At 36.7% G+C, this 24,936-nt stretch overlaps 1 protein-coding gene across 8 annotated transcripts in view; it reads right to left on the bottom strand.

Moving 5' to 3' along the window:
- CDC42BPA (CDC42 binding protein kinase alpha) overlaps window positions 1-24,936 on the bottom strand; it is a 190,790-nt gene that overhangs the window by 65,221 nt on the left and 100,633 nt on the right. For 6 of the 8 annotated variants that reach the window (XM_055815949.1, XM_055815941.1, XM_055815942.1 and 3 more), the window contains exons 7-15: window positions 15,644-15,737; window positions 14,655-14,855; window positions 13,834-14,082; window positions 9,961-10,040; window positions 8,709-8,875; window positions 8,130-8,252; window positions 3,052-3,185; window positions 1,193-1,435; window positions 834-944 (exon numbers count right to left, since the gene is read on the bottom strand). In XM_055815949.1, the coding sequence (XP_055671924.1) occupies window positions 834-944; window positions 1,193-1,435; window positions 3,052-3,185; window positions 8,130-8,252; window positions 8,709-8,875; window positions 9,961-10,040; window positions 13,834-14,082; window positions 14,655-14,855; window positions 15,644-15,737 (1,402 nt within the window). The remainder of the gene's footprint in view (window positions 1-833; window positions 945-1,192; window positions 1,436-3,051; window positions 3,186-8,129; window positions 8,253-8,708; window positions 8,876-9,960; window positions 10,041-13,833; window positions 14,083-14,654; window positions 14,856-15,643; window positions 15,738-24,936) is intronic. The other 2 variants (XM_055815945.1, XM_055815946.1) reach the window with 2 other exon arrangements.

The raw sequence follows: 24,936 nt of genomic DNA on the forward strand, positions 1-24,936 counted from the left end.
TCATGTAAATTAAGATCAGAATAGGCCTAATTTGGCATTTTGTACAAGAAGTTTAGATTTATCCTACTGAATGAAACATTGGAAACAGGATTTTGCTGTAAATGAACAGCAATCTTCACGTGGAAATGAAAATCCTTATCATTCAATTTCTGAGAAACTCTTGATTTGTTCAGAGCACAGTATAAAATGCTAAATCATAGAATAACAGTTAACATTCTTGGCTTACTTAAATTTCTTCTCCTAAGAACACATATATGTGTGAGCAATCTCATCAATATAAACAAAGCCTTCACACTCAATACTGTTCTTGTGCAAAAACGTCTCAACTTCTGGCTGAGAGGCAGAATACACTAAAAATTTCCTTTACAGTTACATCAGCTGACATCTATAGCAGAGAAAAACATCTTTCTTTTGACTGACACGCTCAGGAACAACATAGTACACAGAACAACTATACAGAAACCGGCACAGGCTTCTGAACCTGCACACACAAATACTCAACCACCCTACACTACAAAAAAAAAAAAAAAAAAAAAAAAAAAGGCGCTTTTAACAGGTAAAGTTAAATAAAGTAGTAACAGAAGCAATTTGGTAAGAAAACAGTGAGTATTAAGAAATACTTCGGTGTGCAGCGAACACACTGGCCTGAAAAGTGCATTAGGCAAATGTTCATTTTTTGGACAATAACGCGATACATGCTTGCATTAACATTCAGCGTCAACTGAAGTGATGAACTGACAATACCCTTTCATCCTCCATCTGAAAGCAATTAAACAGATCCAAGTCCTACTTGACTAGTAAGTTTGAAGGTGTTAATATCAAAACAGACTAACCTTTAGCCCTTCTACTTCGCTTTCCAACTGTTTAGAGTACTGTTCACTTCTCTCTCGCAATTTCCTGTCTTTGGATGCCTCAGCAGCTGCGGCTTCAGCTTGGACTTCCAGCTACAAAAGTACATACATTTTTAATAGGTAGAATTCTTATTTTTTTTTCCAAAATGTTTTTCAATGGAAGAGATAAATCTTCAGCACTAAACTGAACACTTCAAATTCTTAGAAAACAAAATTGGTACTGTTTGAAACAACAATCAAAGAGTTAAAGATTTACAAATAACATAAAAAAATTACTTTGTCAGAAAACCTTACATGTAACTACTATTTCATAAATTCTAAACAGTCTTCTCACCACTTACTTCTTTTTTAAGTCTCTCTGTTCTGCGTAAATCTTGCCTTAAACTTTCTACTTTTTGCATCACCACTTCCATTTCTTCCTCCTTATCTCGGAGCTGGCGGGCAAGCTTTTGTTTTTGGGAGTGCAAGTCTGTCAGCCGCTCGTTCATCTCTGAGAACTCCTGCATTGCCAATTTCCGCTGGCTGTGTGCATCTTTCAGCTCTTTGGCTTGGGATTTTAATCTGTCACTAGACTCTGCCAGTTCCTACAGTTTAAAAAAAGAATTAAGTAATAAACCTAGAAAGCTGTAAGGCCAATTCTGTGTTTGGATGAGCATCTAACACCTTCTCCAGAGTGAATAGAAACTGCATATTCATTTCTTTTCATGAATACATCTATGATACAGATTGCATGCCTCTATAAATAGGGAAAGAGGCCAGGGTTTACACTACTAAAGTTAGTAAAACCGCATAAATGTAAACCAAGTTGGAATTTATTCCATTAGGACAGGTTAAACACAAAGGCTTTCAAGCGCATTGACATATGTCATTAGCATAGTTTTTGAAGAACTACTTAAATGAATAAAAAGAATAGTACTTATGTCAACTGCTAAATGATTAAAAAAGTTTTTGCATTAACTGAATGGAAAACTCTGCTCTATGAAAAATTCTACTGTAGAAGCTTTTGAAAACTGACCTGCAATGGCGAGTATGATTTCCACACACTGTACCATAATAGCAAATATTACAGAAAGTTTCAGGCAACAAAACACTGCAGTGATTAACAGCATTATATGATAATTATTCTTTTAAAGGAACCGACATGAAATAACGCTGCCAGTGCTGTGATAATCCTACAGCACAATACCTTCACAAAGCTTGCTGTGTCCTAGATCTGTGCTATTACATTATGAATGAGGGACCACAACTGTTTAAATGTTTTAATGATGTTCAGCCAAACCGGAGCAGAACAAAGAAGCAAGGAAAAGCACGTCTGAAGATGAAAAGAAGAATGGCAGGAAGAATTAATATTTGGCACTGTTGACAACTATGCAAATTTAAAAGCATTTTCTAAGGTTGATAAAAAGAGGTCCTAATTACTACAAGTTGTTTTAGAAGAGAGATGGTCTTTCTTGGAGAAAGTGGCAGCTTTCAAGGTTGTAAGAGCCTTAAGAGTTAAAAGAAACAGCGTTAAATATAGCTGGCACATCAGCACTGAGTGTGGACCATAAAATACTGGGCCAATATAATCATGATGAGAAACAGGCTAATGTATTTCACACCTGATTACAGGCTGATCTAACCATGATCACAAAAAAGATCCACCAAAGACAGTACATTGTAAATACGAAAACAAAGAATCGGGAGACAGAGAAGAAGAAATAAACCCTAGTATTCTTTAACTGTAGTTACTTCAAATTACTTTTCAATCTTCATATTTGGGCAATTTTTCACATCTCTCTTCTGGGAAGAGTTCTGTGATACAGTCTTAATACTATATTCTTAACATTTTTCCCCTGCTACAGTTTCAGCCATTCTTCATGTTATATTAGTTGTCTGGAATAGTTCTCTGCTTTGTCTTCTAACCATTATCATTACCACCTTGATCTGAAGCTATAAAAACTCTGCAGCCATCAGGCAACTTGGATCATGGAGTAGTTCACTATCTGGAAGTAGTCACCTAGGACCATCCAGCAGTTGTACATACAACACCTTAAATAACATCCTTCTCTTCAAAAAAAAAAAAAAAAAAGCAAAGTAGGTCACACTACACATTTGTTATCTGCTCATTAATTTTACACTTGAAAGTTATTTCAAGCAAAGTGAACAAAAATAAAACAGTCTTCAGGGTTTGGAAGAGTTGCTGACAAAATGCTTTTACCTTATTAAGATCTTCCCTCTCTTGCTTCAGAGTTCTGACCTGCTTTTCAAAAGCTTTTATTTGTCTGGAAGCATCATCCAACTCCCGCCTTGCAGTGCTGGCCTCCTCAAGTTGCTGTTCTAGCTGACCAGAATCTAGAAAAAGCAGCAGACTTCTAAATATGTTAAGGAAAAAAATCATTCTTTTAGAATAGCACAGTGTAGCTGCTTGAAGCCCCTCCAGTATTTGTTCTGGTTTCCACTTAATCGCAAAATCTTATCTGGTTTAGAATAGGGAGTAGGTTGCTTCAACTGCCATTATATGCTTTTAATGGAACAGAATAAAAGGTCACAGCTTGCTGCAAAACAACATAGAAAACGGCAACAATTTGGCTTTTCACATAGTAATATCCATGCGCTATACATAATTCTGTAAGCTATGCTTTAACATAACCTATACATTTGACTTTTAGGCACTGTGATGTAATATATAATGCATCTTTTATGACACTAATTATAAACAGTCTCCCTCCTCCCCCCAAATTCCCCCAGAAAAACAGTAAAAATAACAGGTCACTTCAAGAGCTGGCAAGTATTTCTACTGCTGATACACTTAAAATTAACTTCAGATGATTTTATTTATTTCTAGTGTGAAAACCACTTGCGTTTATGTGATCCCCTTTATTACTACTATAAATGCAAGAAAACTGTTACAGTTTCTTACCAACTGTCAGTTACACAGTGACAGTACATTTCTACACCACAGCTAAATAACATCATATAATATGCTCAAATGCTACAACATGAAAAGGTGAAATCCCTAAAATATGACAATTTAAAATTTCTAGTTAGTGGGTTATTTCCTGCCCCTTCCCCACCAGTCCTTCACTTAAAAACAAGAATTTAGAGCAAGATATATATGAAGGTAGGCTAATTCCAAGTTCTGTGAAATCACTGGAAATTTTGCCTTTGATTTCAGCTGTGGCAGGTCTTCAGATCATATGTATTTACCCACAGAACAGGAACCCATCTATACTCTTAATGAGAGCCTTTTACTAGATTTTCATAAATGCAACCCTAAGAGACTGGCTCTTGCGAGATATCAAATATAAAAACAGATACATTTTGAAGAGCTGCAATTTCTGGAACAGAAGAATTTTATAAGCAAATGAGTACCATTAGCTTATACCAGGACAAATATTCAATATTGTTTTAATTCATTGACTTTTGTTTAAAAATTTTAAAGAATGCATTTAAAGAAGAGATGTAGCTCAAAGCCAGAAATTAACTGCCTCTTTTATGTAGTCTACTCTTAAGTCACCAGCAAAAAGAAAGCTTATATATGGCTCTGCTGAGCCAAGATAAATCTCTCTTCCGTGCGTGAACTACTTTGTTCCACAGCTCTGTTTTCTTCTTCCATCGCTGCCCTTTACATATTTGGCAACATTACAGATTCCTCAAAGTTTTCTCCTATGTAACTTAGCGAACAAAAATTATAACTTTGACCTCAAAAATTGAAAGCATATGCTAGCTTGTCATTTCCTGGAAAACTAGATGGACAAGAAAAATCTATTTTTCTAAGGTCTCCCCGGTGAGACTCCCAAATCTGACACGATTTCGTATTCATTTTTTATTACCTTTTTAAGCAGGTGTTTACTTACACAGCTCCAGAAGAGGCAGTAAAACAGGTTAAAGAATATAACCAAAAGCTAGTTGTGACGTGTAGTAAATAGAAAGTTTCCATTCATCACCCTAGTTGTTGCAAACATTTTAGCTAATATATGCAAGCACTCACTGTAGGATGTTATTACATTAGATGTAATTGCCCAAGAGATGAGCCCAAAGCATAAAGTTCAGCTCTGCACCTGAACTGAACTTTAAGTTCATCAGATGCAGATTTGGGACATCTAGATGTTTTAAAGGCCACCCAGAAAACCTGGAACTAGCTCCCTAAATTTGGAAGCATTCAGGCATGTCCATTGTTTGGTTTGTGCCTGCATTCTGTCATTAATTTAGTTTTAAAATCTATCTCACCAAAAAACCCCATATAATCAATCAAAATACATTGTTCTCTCTTCCCAATTTTATCAAATCGGCTTGTAGTAGTTACAACTCCAGGCACAAATTACTATCTTCTAACTAATGGCTGTATTGTCTGGACAAAACAAGGGATTCAAGTATATACTGGGAAAGTTATGTGGTGACTGGGGATGGATTAGACAACTGCATGTTCCTCATCACATTATTCACTTCCAACCCAAAAAACCAAATCACATATTGTATCTAGGAAGAAATATACATATATATATATGTGGCATGAAGCAGAAGATAATTAAGGGAAAACCTTCTCAATATTAACCACCTTTGACAGGCACTGACTTATTTCTAATTTGAAAACGGCTATCAGTTGTGTTGGGGAATGTTCCTACACTTTTTTTTTTTTTTTTTCATTACCAAAAGGAAGAGAGTAATACCTTCAGTAATGAGCTTAAATCTAAGGTGCAGCTCAACAGTCAAGAATAAAAATGTAACTTAAAGCTGATCCTGATGCTTTTCTACAAAGGACTAGTCCCATTCGAAAGCTGTTCTTGTAGATGTTACTTTTCAGTGGTTGCAAAGAGCCAAACTCAGAGTTAAGGACCGCTGCGGAACAGAAGTTTCTGATAGCGTTGTCTTTTTCATCATTACAGCAGCAAGTGGAGGGACATTTGGCTGGTGAGAAACTTCACAAAAACCTTTGTCCTGACATAGTGCCAACATAGCATCACTCAAGACCAGTGTGATCCTGAGCTAGTCAAGCCCTCTCCACATCCAAAAATAATGCTTAGGGTACAAAATGAAACTGCTGCAACATGCCAGAGCAACTGTCCAACTGTATCCATAACAGACTTTTTTCTGACTGCACAATTTTAAAAACATATAATCTATGTGCTGCAGTCTGCAGCTCATACATAGTGCGCTGCTGCCTCATAATATATAAAATGTCTGGAAACTGAGTTCAAGTGATTCTTTCTATGGGTGTTGCTACTGGCATTTCTGACACTTTCAGGAACTGAATGAAGTCTTTTCACAAATACAAACCTGAATAAATCTTTTTTTGTGGGTTCCTCCAACTTTTCTCGCTGGGTTTTTTCCCCTAGCCACAGGTAAGACATGGACATACAACAGAGAACTACCTACTTGTATCTGATTTTTCTCTCACATAAAATGCAGACGTTTTCCTATTTGCATTGACAAGAGTAACCAGATTTCTCCTCCGTTGCTATAGCTCTAGTCCTGATACCTAACAGTTTCTATCAATCTTACTAATTTTTCTAAAAACAAACCAAGCCTTTAAAGTAGGCTAAAAAGATATTAACTAAACAGACAGCAAATTGTTTCACTAACAGCTATATTCAACGTGGTGGTGCAATAGAAGCTGTTCCTCTGGAAGTTCTTAAAACCTGAATTGCCAGAATCTGGGAGAGTAAGGCTGGAAAAAGATGGATTTGGGTATCTGATTTCTTTGAATCATTCGCTAAATGTCTCCACTAGCCTCTGTAAAGACACAGGATATCGGGCTAAGTAGATCTTTGCTTTTTGACTGGTTTGGGAGTTCTAAAGAAAGGCAGTATGACATTAATTAAAGACATTCAGCTCTTTTATCTGCACAGATTTCAATTTTAAAACTTTACTTAGTACTGAGACACTTGATAGCCGAATTTTCAGTTGTCATAAAGACTTCACGAACTTTCAGAAGCAAAGGAATTAAATGGAAAGGAATTAAATGTTCAGTTTTGTAAGGAACAATAGCTCATCGACAGCAGAGCTGAGAGGTTGTTCTTCCCCCTCACATCCCTTTTCTCATATGATCCTATTGCCCTTCTTGTGCTGATTTATTAAATTGTAAGTTGATTAAATTCTTCTCTATACCTAGATAGTTCTTTCCTTGTTTAATCGAGTGAATTAAAGTCAAGCTAGAGTTCAGGGCATGCACAGAGAGAAGGGGCCACACAGCTGTGAGCAGGGCCCATTTTGGTGGCAGAGGTGTGGATTTTTTTCAGTTCTGCTCATGGAACTACAGCCTTATAGCCCATAGTGTCCTCTGTCATGGAGGACACCTTTCACCACTCTCTGCCACTTGGAAAACTCAGTATCACTGTAGTTCCATCCACACAGCCCACCTCCCAGATAATCTACACTTTTCTAAAAGTACTGTTCCAAAAAAATACTCAGAAAAGCGCATGTCCAGTTTGAACTAGCTTTTGCTCCACATTCAGTTTTATGCACTAAGCAACAGCACACTATAAACCTCTGTGGTTTCAAAGAAAATATAAGCAAAATTGTGATCACAGCTCACGAATTTGCTCCATCCAAGAAAAATTCAACAGAAAATGAGCTAATGAAAAATATAAATTGATGCGTAAAGCATAATAATCATCCTTCCATCAAATATTTTTAAGACTACTAAAACCACTAGGCTAAAATCTTCACCGCTTGTGTTTATCCATGTAAGCAACAACCAACACCTACCTTAACTTCCTTCCAGTTTACTACCTATGTACCTGCACACTGGACTGCAGAGAGGTACAAAGCAATGACTGCTAAGATATGCCACAGTGACTATCACTTCTGCAAGGTCTGCAGTGACTTTTGATACTGTCAAAAAGAGCCACACAAGTGTTACCTCCGCTCTCACAGTACACATTGCAAAACGAAGGGGGGGAGGCATGGGGGCGGGGGAAGAAAAGGTAGAAAGGTGGCACTGTGGAAACTGGTCATGGTGTCACAGATTCCCAGGCAGAGCCTGATTCACACCCATGTAAATTAGCAACACCACGATTTAAAACTAGTGGAACTTTACCATTAATAATAATAGCAGAAGTAATTGAAATCTTCCTTCTTCCTTGCTACTGGAATTACTGAAGCACTGAATATTAAGGTGAATTTGTCGAAAACGTCGAGCTACCAATGAAGAGCAAAGGGTAAAATGAGAAGTAAAGATAGACTGGAAGACTGTTTTAGAAAGCAAAGTAAAACTAGCAGCACAGTAGGAGAAAAAAAAGTTTTGTCAGAATATTGTTTCCTGTTACAGTTTTTACATTAATATATATAACATACCTGTTACCTGTTTCTTCAACTTTTCTATTTCTTCTTTCAAACTTTTAATTTCTAAATCTTTGCTTGCTGTTATTGGGCCATCCACTGTTGAATACTGCAGAGCCTGGACTGTCTGGGTGGACTCTAGGAAAAAATGGAAGAGACAGGGGCAAATTACATGCTTGACATCTGAGGAGGTCAGAAAGAGATTATTGATAAATTAAGACATGCCAAAAGACCCTGCCCACCGAGGATTCTACAACTGGCAATTTCCAGCTACTAAGCCAGTTTTTCAGTAACTGCCAACTGGCCAAACCAAGTTCTTAAGAGTTTTAAGAATGAAATTTTTAGCCATAGTAACCAAGACACAGTGCACACGCAATATGTTATACGAAGTTGCATACATGGGATATTTCAGACAAAGAGTAATAGAAATGTAATTTGTCAATGGAAATAATGAATTTTTTTCTGCTAGAAAGCATTCCAGGACTCCATACATTTATTTTTTTCCACAGTGTAAACTGTATCTTACAAAGCTGCAAGTTAATCTAAGTCAAAAAAGTGACAGAACAATTTTTTATTTTTTTTTAAGGACTATACCTTGCAGTTTTCTACTAAGTTCAAGCTTTTCCTGTTCTAGACGTCTTATTCTCCTCTCATAAGCTTCCGTTGCTAAACTATCTTCCAAAGTTCTTTGAATGCTGGCATCAAGATCCATGGAGGGTGGTCCAGCTGTCAGCCTTAGACAGCTGCGGTCTGAAAGCACACTGGGGGAAAAATATTAAACAGTATTGGATTGTACAAGAAGCTGTGTTTAAACTAATTTTAAAAAACACATACCAACCAATAAATAGTTGTTTATATTATTAATTACTATGTGATCTACTATACAGTCAATAATGCTTTGTTAGTATGTGCTCATTAAAAATGGAATTATTTTTTACCTAGTATAACTGATCTCCTCAATGCATTTTTTGTTACATAGAAGTGAATGAACAACAAAATTATCATTATGGACAGTCTACATTAGCCAGATAGCAAAAAGCAACAATTTATATAGTAACATTACAATAACAGTTTATTTTTAAATAATTAATCAAGTTTCCCAAATACTTTAAAGGCAACAATCACAATAAATGGTGTGAAATTATCACATGACACCGAGGGCATGTACCCATCAGAAATGCTCTGGCCCTGATTCTGCGAATACTCATGTACACATACTACTGCTTCCGCAAATAATCCTTTTGAAGTCCACAGGACACTACTGCTTCCGCAAATAATCCTTTTGAAGTCCACAGGACACATCGCATAACCAGCATTAAGCACATGTGTTCACAGAAACACAGGCCTGGTTTTTCAATGGTTGCAAACATTCTTTATTTATTTTCATAAATGATCAAGGAGCATACACAGACCTCCTTGTTACTGTTTAATTTAACGCAAGAGATGAACATGACAACAAATATTAATAAAAGTAATTTTTTTTTTTTTAATTTCCATTCAGACTTAAAAGAGTGTCCAAGGACTAGAAATAAAACTGGTCTTGAAGTCTAATGAGCCAAGTTCTCTCTGGGTCCAGCCTCTGGTCTTACCTTTGTCATAGGCAGTTAACTTCATACATTATCTGAAAACCACCTTTCTCAACAAAACTCAGGTGCTGACTTTTTAATTCATGCAAATTTTACCTGCAGAGAACTCATTCTTTTGGACAGAGAGCATTTTAGATTATGGCCCAGTGATTTTCTCAATAAACCACATTCTTTGTTGTCTGTTTGCATTTGGTTTTAGAGACAGAAACTTAAGATATTTTGTAACTATCCTACAGATAATTTCGGAACTCTCAACTTACCAGCTACTTGTATATGTGAAACCCACAAACGGTAAATGATGGCCAGAAAATGCAGTGTGTGATGGTGGAGGCATTGTTTCCTAGAAAAATAATAGGAGAGTTGAGTAAGTAATATCCCGCTGGACTTAAAAAGATTTTTGAGTTTAACTATATGTGAAGTATTAGTGATAATATCATATTAACCGTATTCATCCTTACCTACAGCCCAAATAGGAAACGGCATCACCTAAATCTATTTATAATAGCATGCAGTATACTAAAATACAGCACGCTGGCATAAAATGTTTTTGTAATTAAATAGGCTATTGTTGGAGGAAATCACAATATTCCACATATTAAAAGCCAATTTATTCCTTCTTTTTTCCAAGCAGCTCTTAGCACAGTGTCGCCTTTTACTCCCTCCTATACTCCTCTCTGCTATTTAGTCAACAGAACTTCCTGCCTGTAGAATTACCAACCCCACTCCTGAGCAGGCTATCTTTATTTAGAGAGAACAATAGTCAGACATCTACTAGAAAGAAGTAACAGAACAGCATTTTCCACTAGTGCTTTGACCATTTCTTCCTTCATTGCTCCTTTTGCCTGCCAAAGAACTACAAGACAAGTCTTTGAGCTTCTCCTCAGGCTAAAATAACCTTGTTGCTATATTACTCAAACAATTATAAGTTCTAATATTCTTAAATATCCTGTTAAAAGTTTCCTGTTTAACCCCAAAACGCAAGGTTCACGTTGCTATACTAGATGGCCTTAATGGGCATCAGAAGAAACTCCCTATGAAGAAGATTATCACATTGAAAGTGCTAAAAGGTTCTAAATTGTCAGAAAAGGTCACAATTTTTTTCTAAACCCACAGAAAAATTAAAAAGGAACCAATTGTAAATTTTTTCATGTAACACTCGGCAGGACAGAACAGGGAATAAGACTGTATTCAAGAGAAATCCAAAATTACCTTTTTGGTGGTGGTGTCAGCTATATTACATCTTAACCATGACCTTTTAGCAGACAAATCTTCACACCAAAAGAGTTCCCAGAATAAAAGGCAACACCAATGACATGGCTAGATTATGTAAGCACATTAAATCTATGCTGTTGGGCATTTTGGAAACTAAGGACAAGACCAAATACCAAAGCCTTAACTTTCCACTAATTGATAATAAAAATATAAATTATTACAGAGTATGGTTAAGAAAAGTAAAATTCTTTACTTCTTTATATTTTGTTTTCACGTTTCATAGATCTGAGTTTCAAAATCATCTTTACAAATAACTTAAAACAGAGCAAATGCATAACTGTGTGATTTTTACAGTCCATATGACCATTTTCAGTTACCACACAGGTAACCAAACATTGGTTCTAAAATACTGTAAATAATTTGTCTCTTTGGCAAAGATCAAAATAATGCTTTTCTGCTACTTGTGTGAATTAAACTGCATATCAACCACACTGACAAAATCATAACTGAATCTAAGTCTGTCATGCCTATCAGTAAGGTTAAACAAAAAACTGAACAGTTAAAAACCAGCAGAACTTAGGCTGACTGAACGACACAGTTTTGCCCTTTGTGTTTATGTGTACTTTTACCTTGCTGTTTTAATTTCATTATTACATATGTTATTTTATCATGGGACCACAGTCCCATTCAAAGTTTAGGCAGAACAGTAACAACCGTGGCTTTTCAACCAGCATTGCCTTTTGTCTTCAGCATTGGGCATTCCTCATTTGCTGCATGCCATTCAAATCTTGCAAAGAACTTAGAAAAAAAAAGTCTCATCAGCTTATCTATGGTGCTGATTTCTGTAATAGTAATGCAAGTGTGTGAAACTTCCTCACAAGGTACGTATGAAAGATGCAGGGGAAAACACCTCTAAGTTTCATATAAGGAATCTGAGGCAAAGCAATGTTAAATACAATCTCCACCAGTTGAAGCAAAAACGTAAAAATACCCTCAGGCATGCAAAGCCTTAGGCTAGTTTTTTTCAGAGGTTCTGAGATGCTAGGTGTGAAAAGAAGTGGTAAAAACATAACCTCCTTGTATTAAAACAGAACAAAATACAACCTTCATGTGTTTCAAATTAGGAAACTGAAAAAGACGCTCTAGAAACTAGCATTCGTCTCTTTAACAGTTCAATGGCATTTCATGCGGCCCCCAAACGTCTAAAGCAAATTAAGAACTGGACTCAGTTTTCATGGCTGGGAATCTAGTAACTTGTCACAGAGCATTCCTTCTTCATCTGCAGCTCCCTGCTTCTTCACAAGGGTAAAGCATTCACACTGCACAGGCACCTTCTGAGTGCCTCCATTGGGAGATGAGGCTCTAAAAAGGAGGACTCGTGGACTGGACAACATTAAAATGTGTTTTAATTTAATGCCTCCAAAGGTATTTCAGCTTCACAAATGAAGACTTGCTACATTACAGCATCCACTCTGGCCACCCAATCCCAATAGCTGTTCCTGGACAAAATAATATGCAAACAGATATCTGAAGACTGTGTAAAAAAAGTTTTAAGATCAAAATTCTGCAGCTGTGAAGGGACACGGGCAATATCAGATAGTACTGAGGAAAAAAAATCAAGAAAAAAAGAAGAAAAATGCATGTCATACTATGCAGCTAGATTGATTTGTTTAATTGGCCTGTATGAAAGGATTCTGAGATCTAATCGTAGAATTGTTTAGGTTGGAAAAGACCCTTAAAATTATTCAGTCCAACCGTTACCCCAGGACTGCCGAGTCCACCACTAAACTATGTCCCTAAGCACCACATCTGTATGTCTTTTAAAATACCTTTAGGGACAGCGACTCCACCACATCCCTGGGCAGCCTGTTCCAACGCTTAACAACACTTTCAGTGAAGAATTTTTTTCCTAATATCCAATCTAAACCTCCCCTGGCACAACTTGAGGCCACCTCCTCTTGTCCTATCACTTGCTATTTGGGAGAAGAGAACACAAAGTGTTTTAGTCAGTGTTTTCCATGTTTTACTGTGCAGCTGATGGAAAGGGAATGCAAGTAATGATCATACTACCTGTATCAGTTCTTCTGGCCTATTGCTTATCTGCAGGTCCAGAAAGCTCAGAAACTGAAATACCCAGGCAGTTCAGAAAACAAAAGCAAAAATAGTGAAAATGCTTCACCCCACATTTAAACAGCAGGTTCCTGCATCTTTCAACACACACACATATACAAAAGTACTTCCAAGCAGACAACACAAGGCAGTCCTTTGATGCTAAGACCTCTACCATCCATCAAAGTTCCTGGTCAAAAGCGTACAAACACTAAGGCATTAAAAAACAGTATCTGCAAAGCTTTTTAAGCAAAGGCAAAATAATTTCTTTCTTGCCAAAATTGCTCCTGAAGAAATGGCTGTAACGTTTCTCCTAAATTTCCTCAAACTCAAGTCAAATCAGAAAACATGCTGGAAAAAATTTAGTGGGAATGAACTGAATGGAATCTGACTGAGATATGAGCAATTAGAGTAGAGCACTACAACAAAATGCATTATGCAAACATAGTACAAGTCTCAACAATGCTCTGCTAGAAATACTGCGTCTTTGCAGACGTGTATATACATTATTCTTTATAAGACATGGACACTAAGAATTTGTTACTGCAAATAACAGATGTATGTTAGTCAAATACGTGTAAAGTTACAATGAATTTGCAAAATTGAACTGAAGTTATCCTTACACATGTATGTTTGGAGTATCAGCCTCTGCACTATGAATGTATTCCCCTGCCCCAGCTCTTCAAAGCAGCACTTACTTGCTGTTTATGCAGAACACAACGAACACACTGGAGTAAACTGCCAGTTACACATATTTTGTTATAAAGTACACTATAAAAGCAGTTTTGTCAAAATGTCAATTCTGTACTTACAGAATTTTTTAAGCAATCATCATCCACATCAAAGTTTGATGTATCAGTGGGGCTGCTGACTTCTGGGATGTAAGGTGCCTCACAGTTTCTAATGTTGTCCCAATCAATCCCAGCAAAAAATGGATGGTTCTTAAAGTCTTCTATCCCATTTTGTCCAAGTCGATGCTCTCTGCTACAAATGAGCCTACGGATTAGGTCCTTTGCACTTTCAGAGACATCTGTCACTTGAGCAGGAAACTGAAACCTCTCCTTAAAGAATAAAATAAGATAAAATAGTTTATTACCAAGAAAAAGTTGGGAAAATCATCCTTCTTAGTGGAAATCATTATGTAGATAAAGTAGTGTGCAAATACTCCAGTTCTTAAATACATGCAGGAAGGTTTCTAGGAAAAATTCTTCAAAGGATAGAAGCTGCTAAGATTTCTTAGTCTCCTAGTTCTTCTTTATTTAAATTTCTCTTACACTGTTGAATTCTACAGCTACCTCCATGTGGAAGAACATTTAAGAATCTTCAGCATAAGCCAGCCAATGGATCCACCAGAAAAAAAGCAACATAAAGGAGGGATGTAACGTAGCCAAGAGTTACTGCATAAAGTGAACTAACAGTCATGTTTCCAAATCCAGATTTTTATTTTGAACTGCTCTATCCTAAAGCAGACCATCTGCAATCCATAACCATAAACTTACTATATAGAAACCTATTTTTTTGGTTTACATTTATGAACATTAACATAATTAGTACATAAACCCTCATTTTTAAGTAAGACTAAATTACCTTATTACTTATTAAAAATTAGCTTACAGACAGAAAGTGCACTAACTTTGTGGTTCATTATTTTCCCATAGGTCTCCACCAAGGACTCAGCATAAAAGGGCGTTTCTCCATAAAGCATTTCATACATGCAAACGCCTAGGGACCACCAGTCACACTCGGGCCCGTACTTCCCTTTTCCATCTTCCATGGCCTGCAAGATTTCTGGGGAGATGTAGTCTGGTGTTCCAACTGCCACCGAAGATTGGACCTGTAGAAATCACATTTCCAGGACGAAAATCAACTTCCATTGTTACAGACACTGCTGTTTGTGGCACTGTGCGCATATATATAAATTTAGCCTAGTGTTCTGGTTACGACAGTAACATCTGAACACAAACAAAGGCTTCTAAATTCATAAAAAAATACCTAACCATCCAAGGCACTGCAAAAATAGGCATCTGAATAACATACTGTTGCTAAACTCTTACAAATATTTAATAACAGAGGAAGAACAAAACTGTCAATTCTTAGGCTTAGAGTTGTTAAGTAATTATAGATTAGGTAATCACATATATTAAGCCAAATACTTTGTAAGACTCTGGGACATGATTAACATACTGGAATTACATTCTAATCACACATTCTATGAACTGTGAAAGTTTAAATATACTATTTAAGTATATTATTAGCACATCATCATACTTCAGTATCTCATCCTGCTCATGCTAAAGCTTACATTTTTCATAAAGCCTAGACTTCAGAGCTCAAAACTGAGAGATTCATAGCTCATCAACAAACACCTACGCAGTACAGACAGTTGCAGCTTCTCTTTACTTATTCACGAGTTGACTATATGCATCTGTACAGCTTTTAATATACAGTAAATCCAAGCAGTGTGCAGCCATATTTTGAATCAAGGTTAGTTACATACCAATACCATTACAATTCCATTTTGTTTGACATAAGGCACCTTTTCTCTTTATTAGCACACATTTTAGTGGCTAACAAAGGACTGAAGAAAAGGTGCTTAGGAGTATATCATTCTTCCTAATTTACCGTTCCATCTTCCATCAGTTTCAGACAAGAACCAAAATCTGCTAATCGAATATGTCCATTCATATCCATCAAGATGTTGTCTGGTTTAATATCCCTGCAAATAAAAAACATTTCAGCGTTAGCACAAAAAAAATGTATTGCATAACATATAGTCCAAACGTTAACTCTGCAACACTCTTATTAAAAACCAGCAACAAATCAGTACACAGAACACAATCACTCACCATACGGTGCAATTTGCACCAGGGACATCTCATGACAAGGGCTGTAGATCAAACCATATAATGCCTATTAATTTTAGTATGAATTGTGTGGTCAAATTCCTCTCATCTCTCACAGATGGAGAGGAGAATTTTACTTGCTCTGAACTTTTATACATAAAACTTCTCAATCATCTGAAGTAGTAAAGTACTCTCAATTTAAAGATGCACACTTACACCGGAGCTGGAAAACAATCTCTATGCTTTACTACAGAACAAAGGTCAATGAAACCCTAAAATTAACATGTCTTTCATCAACATTTTTCTCCCATGTACATCTCAGTCTGTTGTACAGCTGAAATGACCAACAAAGCCGCTGTACACACGACTGCAGCTCTGCTTAGCCAAATTCTGCAGCTCTCTTGTTCAGGTCATGATACACACTGAAAAAAATCTTTCCAAGCAGGCGACATAATAAATACTCCTTATTTTGCAAACTTGACTTCCCCCCCCCCCCCCCCCCCCCAGCTACCTAAATATACTGAAATACAGAGTATCCCCCCCAGTATGCAGCTGACTAGGATGAAAGCATCTACGCTCTCTACATCACTAGAGACACATTTATTGTTCAACTTGCAAACTACGTTTAAATGTTGAAATTCCTTTTCATTAAAATAGAGTTATTAGAAATATCCATTAAGCTACTTAAAAAAAATATGACATTATTACATTCTTACTCTATCCCTACCTATTATAGTCAAAAGGTAAACTACGACTGTATGAATTATGTACTGCCAGCACTTTCTCGGTGAACAGTCATATAAAATCGTTGTAAGACATAAGAACAAATCTACTAAAACAAACAAAAAACTGAAGCCCCGACTTCACTTCATTCCCCTAACAACTAATAAATTAAATTAATGTAATCAATTGCTTTGCAGAAAAAATTCAAAATATTCACAAGCTCAGATGTTTAAATTGCACATGAGAGCAAGGTTTTGTTGTTTGGGGTGTGTGTGTGTGTTTGGGTTGGTTTGTTTTTTAATAAAAATTGAGTTATAAACAATGTTTACAAGAATTTATAATGACAAAAAAATTAGAACACCACAATCAACATTATAGAAGCAATGGCATGGAGACGTCGCACTGCTACACATTCAGTGACAATGAACATGGTAACAGTATGTTGTCTGAAGAAAAATACTTTCTGAATTTGTGTTACCCAAAGACAAGCAGGCAGTGGCCCATGATGAAAACAAATTTTAGCCACCTTATACATATGCAGAAACAAAGTAAAAAGCAAACACACGACTTAACAAACCATACTTTTGCATCCTGCAACTGAGCATAAAGACAATTCTCAACAAAGTAAATCATAAAAATTAACTGAGTCCATTCTCTAAACAACATTCTTCCGCTTCATTTTTTGCTGACACTGAATAAGCCGAAGAACTGCAACCTCCAGATTGAAATAGTTTTATTTATTTTACATTCACCCACCAAAAACATTCCTTAAACATGTTTCTAAATAAAAACAAACACATGCTATTGAGACCTCTGGAATTATAACTTAAGCTCAAAACACTGTGCAAAAACATGCACCTAAAATCAAGTTCCTCTTAGAAGCTGGACCTAGTTCAAGCTAAACAAAAACATGAGTCACCCTTGAGGCTCCATTTATCCATGTTCTATCTTTTAATATATTCCCAAGAGAAACAATAATAATAATAATAACAGTAGTAATCATCATCATGCCAACGCCCCCCATTCAATCTCACAAAACTGCAGAAAACATGAAAAAAATCTCACGCTGCTGTCAACGCTGCAAAAAACTAAACCTGCAAAAAACATTGAAAGCACTGAGAAGAACAAGTATTTCTTGCAGAGTCAAGTTTGTAAGGTTCAGTAATAACTTCGTAAGAATAATTTTTATTGTTAAGGGGAAAAAAAAAGAGAGACCAACTTAATGCATACAAATCTTTTCGGCTCTTGTAACAGAAGGTATGGGTTGTGAAGAACTGTACTGAATTCAAGTGAACTACATTAATAAAAGGCAGTTTGAAATACAAGAATTGCTGGCACCTGCAGAGCAGAGTAGGCTATAAGCAAAGGGGAAGTTAAGAAAATTATGAGCCCCAGACGGGAACAAGGAAGGGGAGTAATTATTGCCAGGGTAACTGAAGAGTTTGAAGGTGGTGATTATCAGGAAAAATAATCTACCATAACTACTCCATCTCTACTGAGCCTGCAGCTGTTAGACTGCATTAAACTTTCAAGTTTTTTTCCAGGTATTTGTTTTGAACATCATTTGGTGATTCTCCCTTAGTGATCAGAACTGATACATCTTCTGTTCTAAACAGAGCATGGGCTTCCCCCTTCACACCCCCTCCACGTTCCCTGGCTTATCCCAGTTTCTTCACTGTATGAACTGGTTCTGGTTCCTTCACACACTTCCATCTCGGTTGCAGTTTTATTCCCATCACTCTCTCCCTCCTAAACTAACCTCAAAAGCCAAGATGTCCAATTCTCCACAGCCTATTCAACCCACGTCTCCTCCCCTTTTATTTACTTTTTTCACTCCTAGCTTCATTCCTAAATCATAATCTCCTGCATGTACACATTTAACTAATCTTTTTTTCACCCACCTCTCTTCTCAGCAGTCACTGTTGCCCCAGTCACTTCCCAGATTCCCCTCCCATTCTTACTGGCTTCATATTCCCTCAATCCTTACTATCCTCTTTCCTCATGTCCAATTTTTGTTCTGCTGCACAGGAATCTTCTTTGGTACCAAAAAGAGCAACACTATTAACAACAAAGAGTTTCCACGCTGTCTCTAGTGTCTATTTACTAGCATTTTCCAGAACTGCAGAGCAAGTCTCTTCATTCTTACAGCTCTGAAACAGCGCATACCTACAGCAGAAGAAAACTGAAAAGCATTAGGGACCAAACTCTGCATATGGTTGTTTGAAACTCTTTAACAACTGCCATACTAAGGGGAAAATTACAACCTGAAAATATGTAGGTGTGGGGCAGAAGAATGAAAATGCTCAGGACTCAAGGAAGATTCTCTCCTGGATTTCAACAGTGTCTCCATTTCCCAGAGCAGAAAAATCTCTCACAGGGCTTGTAAGAATTCTTTTATTCGTTTAAAATCTATATAGGAAAAGCAATGTGTGTTTCTTGATCTTGTTCCTGGAAAGAAATGACACTTACTGCTTCAGGCAGATACTATGGAAGGAAAATTCCAGACCAAGTAGCTAAAATATGGCAAAAGTAATGAGCAAATAATGAAACGTTACATGGTTTAGTGAATAGACCACTGGGCTGAATCCTCTGTAGATGAGTTACTAGGTGACTGTGGGCAAACCAGCTCAACATCACTCAACAATAACACTGGTGCTCAGTCAAGCAACTAATACCATCTGGCTAGAAGGCTATGGAGCACTAATACTTTAATAACCCTGTAATTAGTTCACTTCAATGAAAGATCTGCTCACTTGAAACATGAAATAATAATTCAGTTTCAAGAAGTATAAGCATTTGGAAGCCATTTTATGAACCAGATTTATAGTGGGAACAAGTATGGAATTGGGCAATTGCTCCACCACCACTGTACCCCCTCTGGAGAGACCATGAGTTCCACCAAGTCCCGGACAGCTCAGCCTCACTTGACAGCAACTTCTGCGAGAATGTGGGAAGCCCAATGTGCAATGGCTACAGGTTGCCAGAGTTACACCTCATACAAACCAAGCTAGAAGCTCTTCAAACATACTCCACGGTGAATGAAGGGGACACGGGTACTCAGCATACCTAAAGAAATACAAACCTTCCTTATATCAACTTTTTCGTAGCATTACCAACTGAAGACATGAACTGCACAAAGACTGACTGCTCTTCTGCCTTTTTTTTTTTTTTTTGATACACCAGCACCAAATAAACTTCTTTAAGAACACGTATGTCCATTTAAACCATGACTCCAACTCAGAATACAGAAGTGACTGCTATTTTACTGAGCTGCATTGGCCTTGACTGTAGGAGAAAAATCAGCACTGCAGAGTAGCCTGGATAAAGTGGTGTTCTTTGTACCTGTTTTGCAGACTTCAGTTATTTACTTCTGTTCATCTGGAGAATGCAATAGGAATAAACAGTCTGTGTGATACTGGAATCACTTGCACAGAAAATTAGTGTGGTGGCTTATGAAAAAATTTTGAAAAATCTTTAATGAATCATTTTTCATAATGTTTCTCGGTTTAATCTGGGGAGCTGTTCTTCAGATTGGCACGCTTACCTGGATGACTTCACTCACCTCTCTTTAAAACAGTTTACTTTCTTAAGCCATAATTAAAACCCAAACATTTTACATACTGTGTTAATATAAACAACATTCTGAAATAGGACTACAGCAGATATCTGGATTATTGCCATTTGTTTTGATTTCTCTGTTAATGAGCCAGAGTAGAATTTCATTTGTTCAGTAAGACTCAAGAAAAAGTATCCCCTCTGAGACATGCTAAATCCATAGCACATTCCAGCTGTAAAACAAACTAAAAAGAATTTTTAATACATGTGAACGTATTTTTTTTTCCTGGATTAATTTCTGATACTAAATGAAACTTCAGAAATAGTGAAGCCTTGCATATTGAGATTTGGACTAGACAACCTCGCTAAGTTCCTTACAACTTGAATCATCTGATCATCTTATGGTTTCAAAGCATACCTGTTCCTGAGGTTCATCTATGTCATTCTTTGAATCACTGAATCAATGTTACTCAGTTATTGGCAAGACCACTTGGAGTTCTTTGGGTCTATGGCACAGGAAGCAGCCGATTCCAGAGGAATCTGAGGTTAATTTTGTTTCATGGGCAGCCTCGTGGAGGCAGGCAACCAGACAAACAGAAAGGAAGATACATCAGTGACATTTAATGCAAGAACTGTAACTGATTAAGCAGCAGTCATGTCAGACACCACACCAGTGATTATGCTAATGGACCAATTTACAGGCCCACATCTCTAAGTTTACGTGATAAAAAACCCTACTGGCATTAAAGAGTTTGTGACCAGTAGGGATATCCCTCCTCTTGGTGTTTAGCTATGATGCAGAATGTGCTCGCTTTGGTTATTCATTTGTATTGTGTTTATTCTTTTTTTTCCAAAACAAAAATGATCCGGCAGAAATGGAGGGAAAAGTGAATCCTTCCCTGTAACCAGTATCAACAAAAGGCGGCCAGATAGTGCAAGAGGGCACCTCTCAATATGTCCAATACGTTCACATTTGAACAAACATTTCAGATGTCAATGGTCTGGCCTCATGTACACGGTGTGCTCTTCAAAAAGCTGCAGAACTGAAATGACAGTAAAGGGGCTTATGTGGTTCTAAATGCAACAACTGCCATGTGAGCTGAGCCTGAAGAAAGACATGGACCTGTCTGAAGTTAAAGGAGCAATGTGAGAGCTGAACTGCCAGTTTATTTTAGCCAACTGGGTAAGAAAGGGGTAATTTAGAGAATTTTTTTTTCTAATGTTAACATTAGAAAAGCATGGAAATTAATTCATTTTCCTAATCAGGTCATAAGCCACAAGATTTGCTGTCCTTGGAATAGTAAAGAACAAAGTAAATAGCTTATGTAAAATTATTTTACTGTGGAATCTTCACATGGTGGACAGTATTTTTTTTAATGCTACCAATGCAAATTAAAATACCAGCAGATGAGAAAAATAAATTAGTTTCAGGTGTAACTGCTGGCACAGAGAAACTGATCCAGACAACTTATTACTAACTGATGATTCACAGCACATTATTTTCTCATTATACATGCAAAAGCATTCCCCAAAAGTATAAATCAAAAGGTTAAAAGCAGACATCAATGATTACAATTATCCACTCTTACAAAAAGAAATGTTATCCTTTGCCAAGATACCTACTCCAAAAAAACATAACCAGTATCTTACTGCCTGGACTTTTTATCCAGAATTCCTTAAGCATACCAGGATTATCCTTAGTTGGGACAGAAATTTGGCAAACTGTTTATTTCACTCCCTCCTGTTGTTTCAGGCAGACTCTTCTTCCACACTCCTCCTCACACAGAAACGCTACATCCACAATAAGAAATGAAGACATTTGGTTTTGGCAGCACTCCAATGAAAGGAGAAAATTTGATGCCTGCAAAATTTTTATTAAGGTAATCAGTGATGCCATACCAACAGCCCACTTCAGATATGCAGAGTGAAACAGCTGGTGAACTTCCATCAAGAATACTAGTCAATGGATGCATTTTAGTGTTGTTTTTTTTCCACAAGCAAACCTACGGACATTGATGTCCAGCAGCTTATTTCTGTTTTCCATTACAGTATACTGGGTTGTATCAAAGTCAAAGCTGCCATATTCTGCCAACTACAGTTTATCTGAATTCCAGTGAGCAAATCTAGAAATACACTCCATCTGGCAGAAAGACCAATGTGCACTGAGCCAAATTAGATTTGGAGAGCCGGCAGTTATTCTCTAGTAATCCCAAAAAGATAGGCTGCACAAGATAGCAGCATGACAAAACTGGAATATGCTGTACCTCATTAACCATGCCTCTTATCAAGACTCTACTGTGCCTTCTCCTAAACAGACAGTCCTCCACTTTTGGGTGTAATCCAAACAGTGCATATTTCAACTGAATTCAAAATCATTTAAATAACTTTGATCACAACCTTATTATTTACATAGCACCCAAACAGTTGCATCATGTTTGTATATTAAACAAAACCTGCTTCACATAAAGCTAACAAACTAAAGCTTGCAACTGAAAAAAGACACAGTAGCCTTGCATATAGCCTTGAAGTCAATAGGAATAGTCAAAGACTAAACATTTTAGAATTTAAGCCTTAATAAGCAAAGCAACTATATGGAAAAAATAAATGCTATAAAAAAAACCCTCTTATTTTAAAATTACAATTAAGAAGTTCAACTCTTTTTCTTAAAAAGTATCTTAATACTGTAAAACTCCCTGGGTTTCTCATTGATCATTATGTATACGTTGTTCCAGGAACATGCGGCAATTCACCTCTACCAAAAGAATCTCGCTATTCTCAACAGCAAGAGATTAATTTAAATCTTATTAAAGTCAGTGGACAAACTCCCATCAATTACTAGGGAACATCAACCAAACCAAGACAATAAAGGTTCTAGGTCTGTGATAGTCAATAGTTACTGATCTGTGTGTGCAATTTTATATTCATACTGTTACACATCCTGACCAAATTTCATTCTTAGTAATATTACAATACTAAAAGAAAAACAACACAGAAATCAAGGTTTCACATACTAAATGCAGTACATGTGCTACATCACATGCAGAATCCGGTAGTGAATCCAAATTTACTTAGTTTCAGGCTATACGTGCTGCTACTTTTTTAATCCCTAATCCAGATTGAAAGTAGTAAATTCGGTGTCCACTAAAAATAACATAATTACATTCCTCTTTTACTACAAAGAACTGGTACCACAGACTTGAAGTATAAAATGCAAAAAAGACTAAAGCAAACTGTCATCTGCACTGAGTGTGGGTTACACAAGAAGTAATGAATTTAAATCCCAATGAAAGATACTTAGATGAGACATTAGAAAACACTTTCATAATGATGACAGTAGGACACTGGAACAAATTGCTTAGGGAAATTTCATCATCGTCATTATTTTGTTTTTTAAGAACTGGTTAGACAAACATCTGTCAAGACTGGTTTAGCTACAGTTTGATCTTGCCTTGCAGCAGAGGAAAAGTATTAGCTGACCTCTCCATGTCCTCTCCCAGTCCTTTTCTCTAGAGTCTTTAATTTCTGCCACTAAGACAAGTATTCTGGACACAACAGAGTATTTAGCTAATGGTATCCAATGTTCTTTATGAATTTCAAATGCTAATAAAGGAAATAATAACAAACAACAGGGAATGAGTACATCAGCCAACACATATACATCTTGAGTTTGTTCAGGCACCGATACTCATTCCTGAACACTCGAACTGAGTGCAGTTACTGGCTTATAAATATATGCTCCACCACATCACATTATAATGTCCTAGAATTAATTTACCTTAGAAAAATGTCTCCCTGTGGCCTTTGTGCATATGTATTTGCTTTCAAATAATGGATCTTTCCAATACGGTAACAGTTCTGAAACAAGGATAATTATTTTTTAAAGCTGCTTATATCCAGGGGTATTCTTCCTTCTTTTACAAAACTAAGTATATGGGGTGATTTGAAAAATACTTTTTGATAAGCACTTGGCAGCTACACACTCCCCGTAGCTATTGTCTTTCACCTAAAATGCTAATCAGCTGGCAGAACTGGGTATCTATGCAGAAAACCCTCACATGCACGTTAGGTCCCTCATGCAGTTTTTTGAAGAGATGTCAGGGCAAAGTCACTTGTGATGCCTACAGATTAATTCTATTGTCTTGTCAGTTTTGCAGACTAAAACCTGGAACAGACCCTGTCATTTTATAAGCATTTCAAATTTAGTAGCTTACAATGCTGATTTATAGGCGTTATTTTAAACATTCACAAAATAAGAGTTGTAGACATTATCAGCAAGGCAATTCCTTACAGCAAACAATCACGGACATAACATAAAGACTGATATCCAATGCATCCTGAAACTAGTTGAAGTTTAAATTTAAAAATAATAATTAAAAAAAAAAATTACAAATATGACTACCAAACATTGGAACCGCAAAAAAAACAAATTAAAAAACCCTCAAAAATTGAACTGGCCTCTCACAGTACATGTGACACAGCAACAATACAGGAGCTTGTAACTTTCCTCAGGGTTCTCTAATACCCAAGTTATTCACATTAGACCAAAACTTGTAGAACTCAAGTATAAAATCCAGCACATAAAAAGAACTGAACATTTGAATGAATAGAAGAGTATTGTCAAGTAAAAACTCATGCATACAAACACTACAGCCTTGCACCATATTCCTTTTCAGGTAATTTTAGTAGTTTCAAACAGCTATTTATGATGGTCTCTCAGGATGCAAAGTATTTGAGGTACAAGCACAAAAGTTTCAAAAGATGTGAAAACAGAAGATGGGAGAAACAAAACAGGAA

This window comes from Falco peregrinus, chromosome 11, assembly GCF_023634155.1.
Source record: "Falco peregrinus isolate bFalPer1 chromosome 11, bFalPer1.pri, whole genome shotgun sequence".
In the NCBI taxonomy this organism is placed as follows: domain Eukaryota; kingdom Metazoa; phylum Chordata; class Aves; order Falconiformes; family Falconidae; genus Falco; species Falco peregrinus.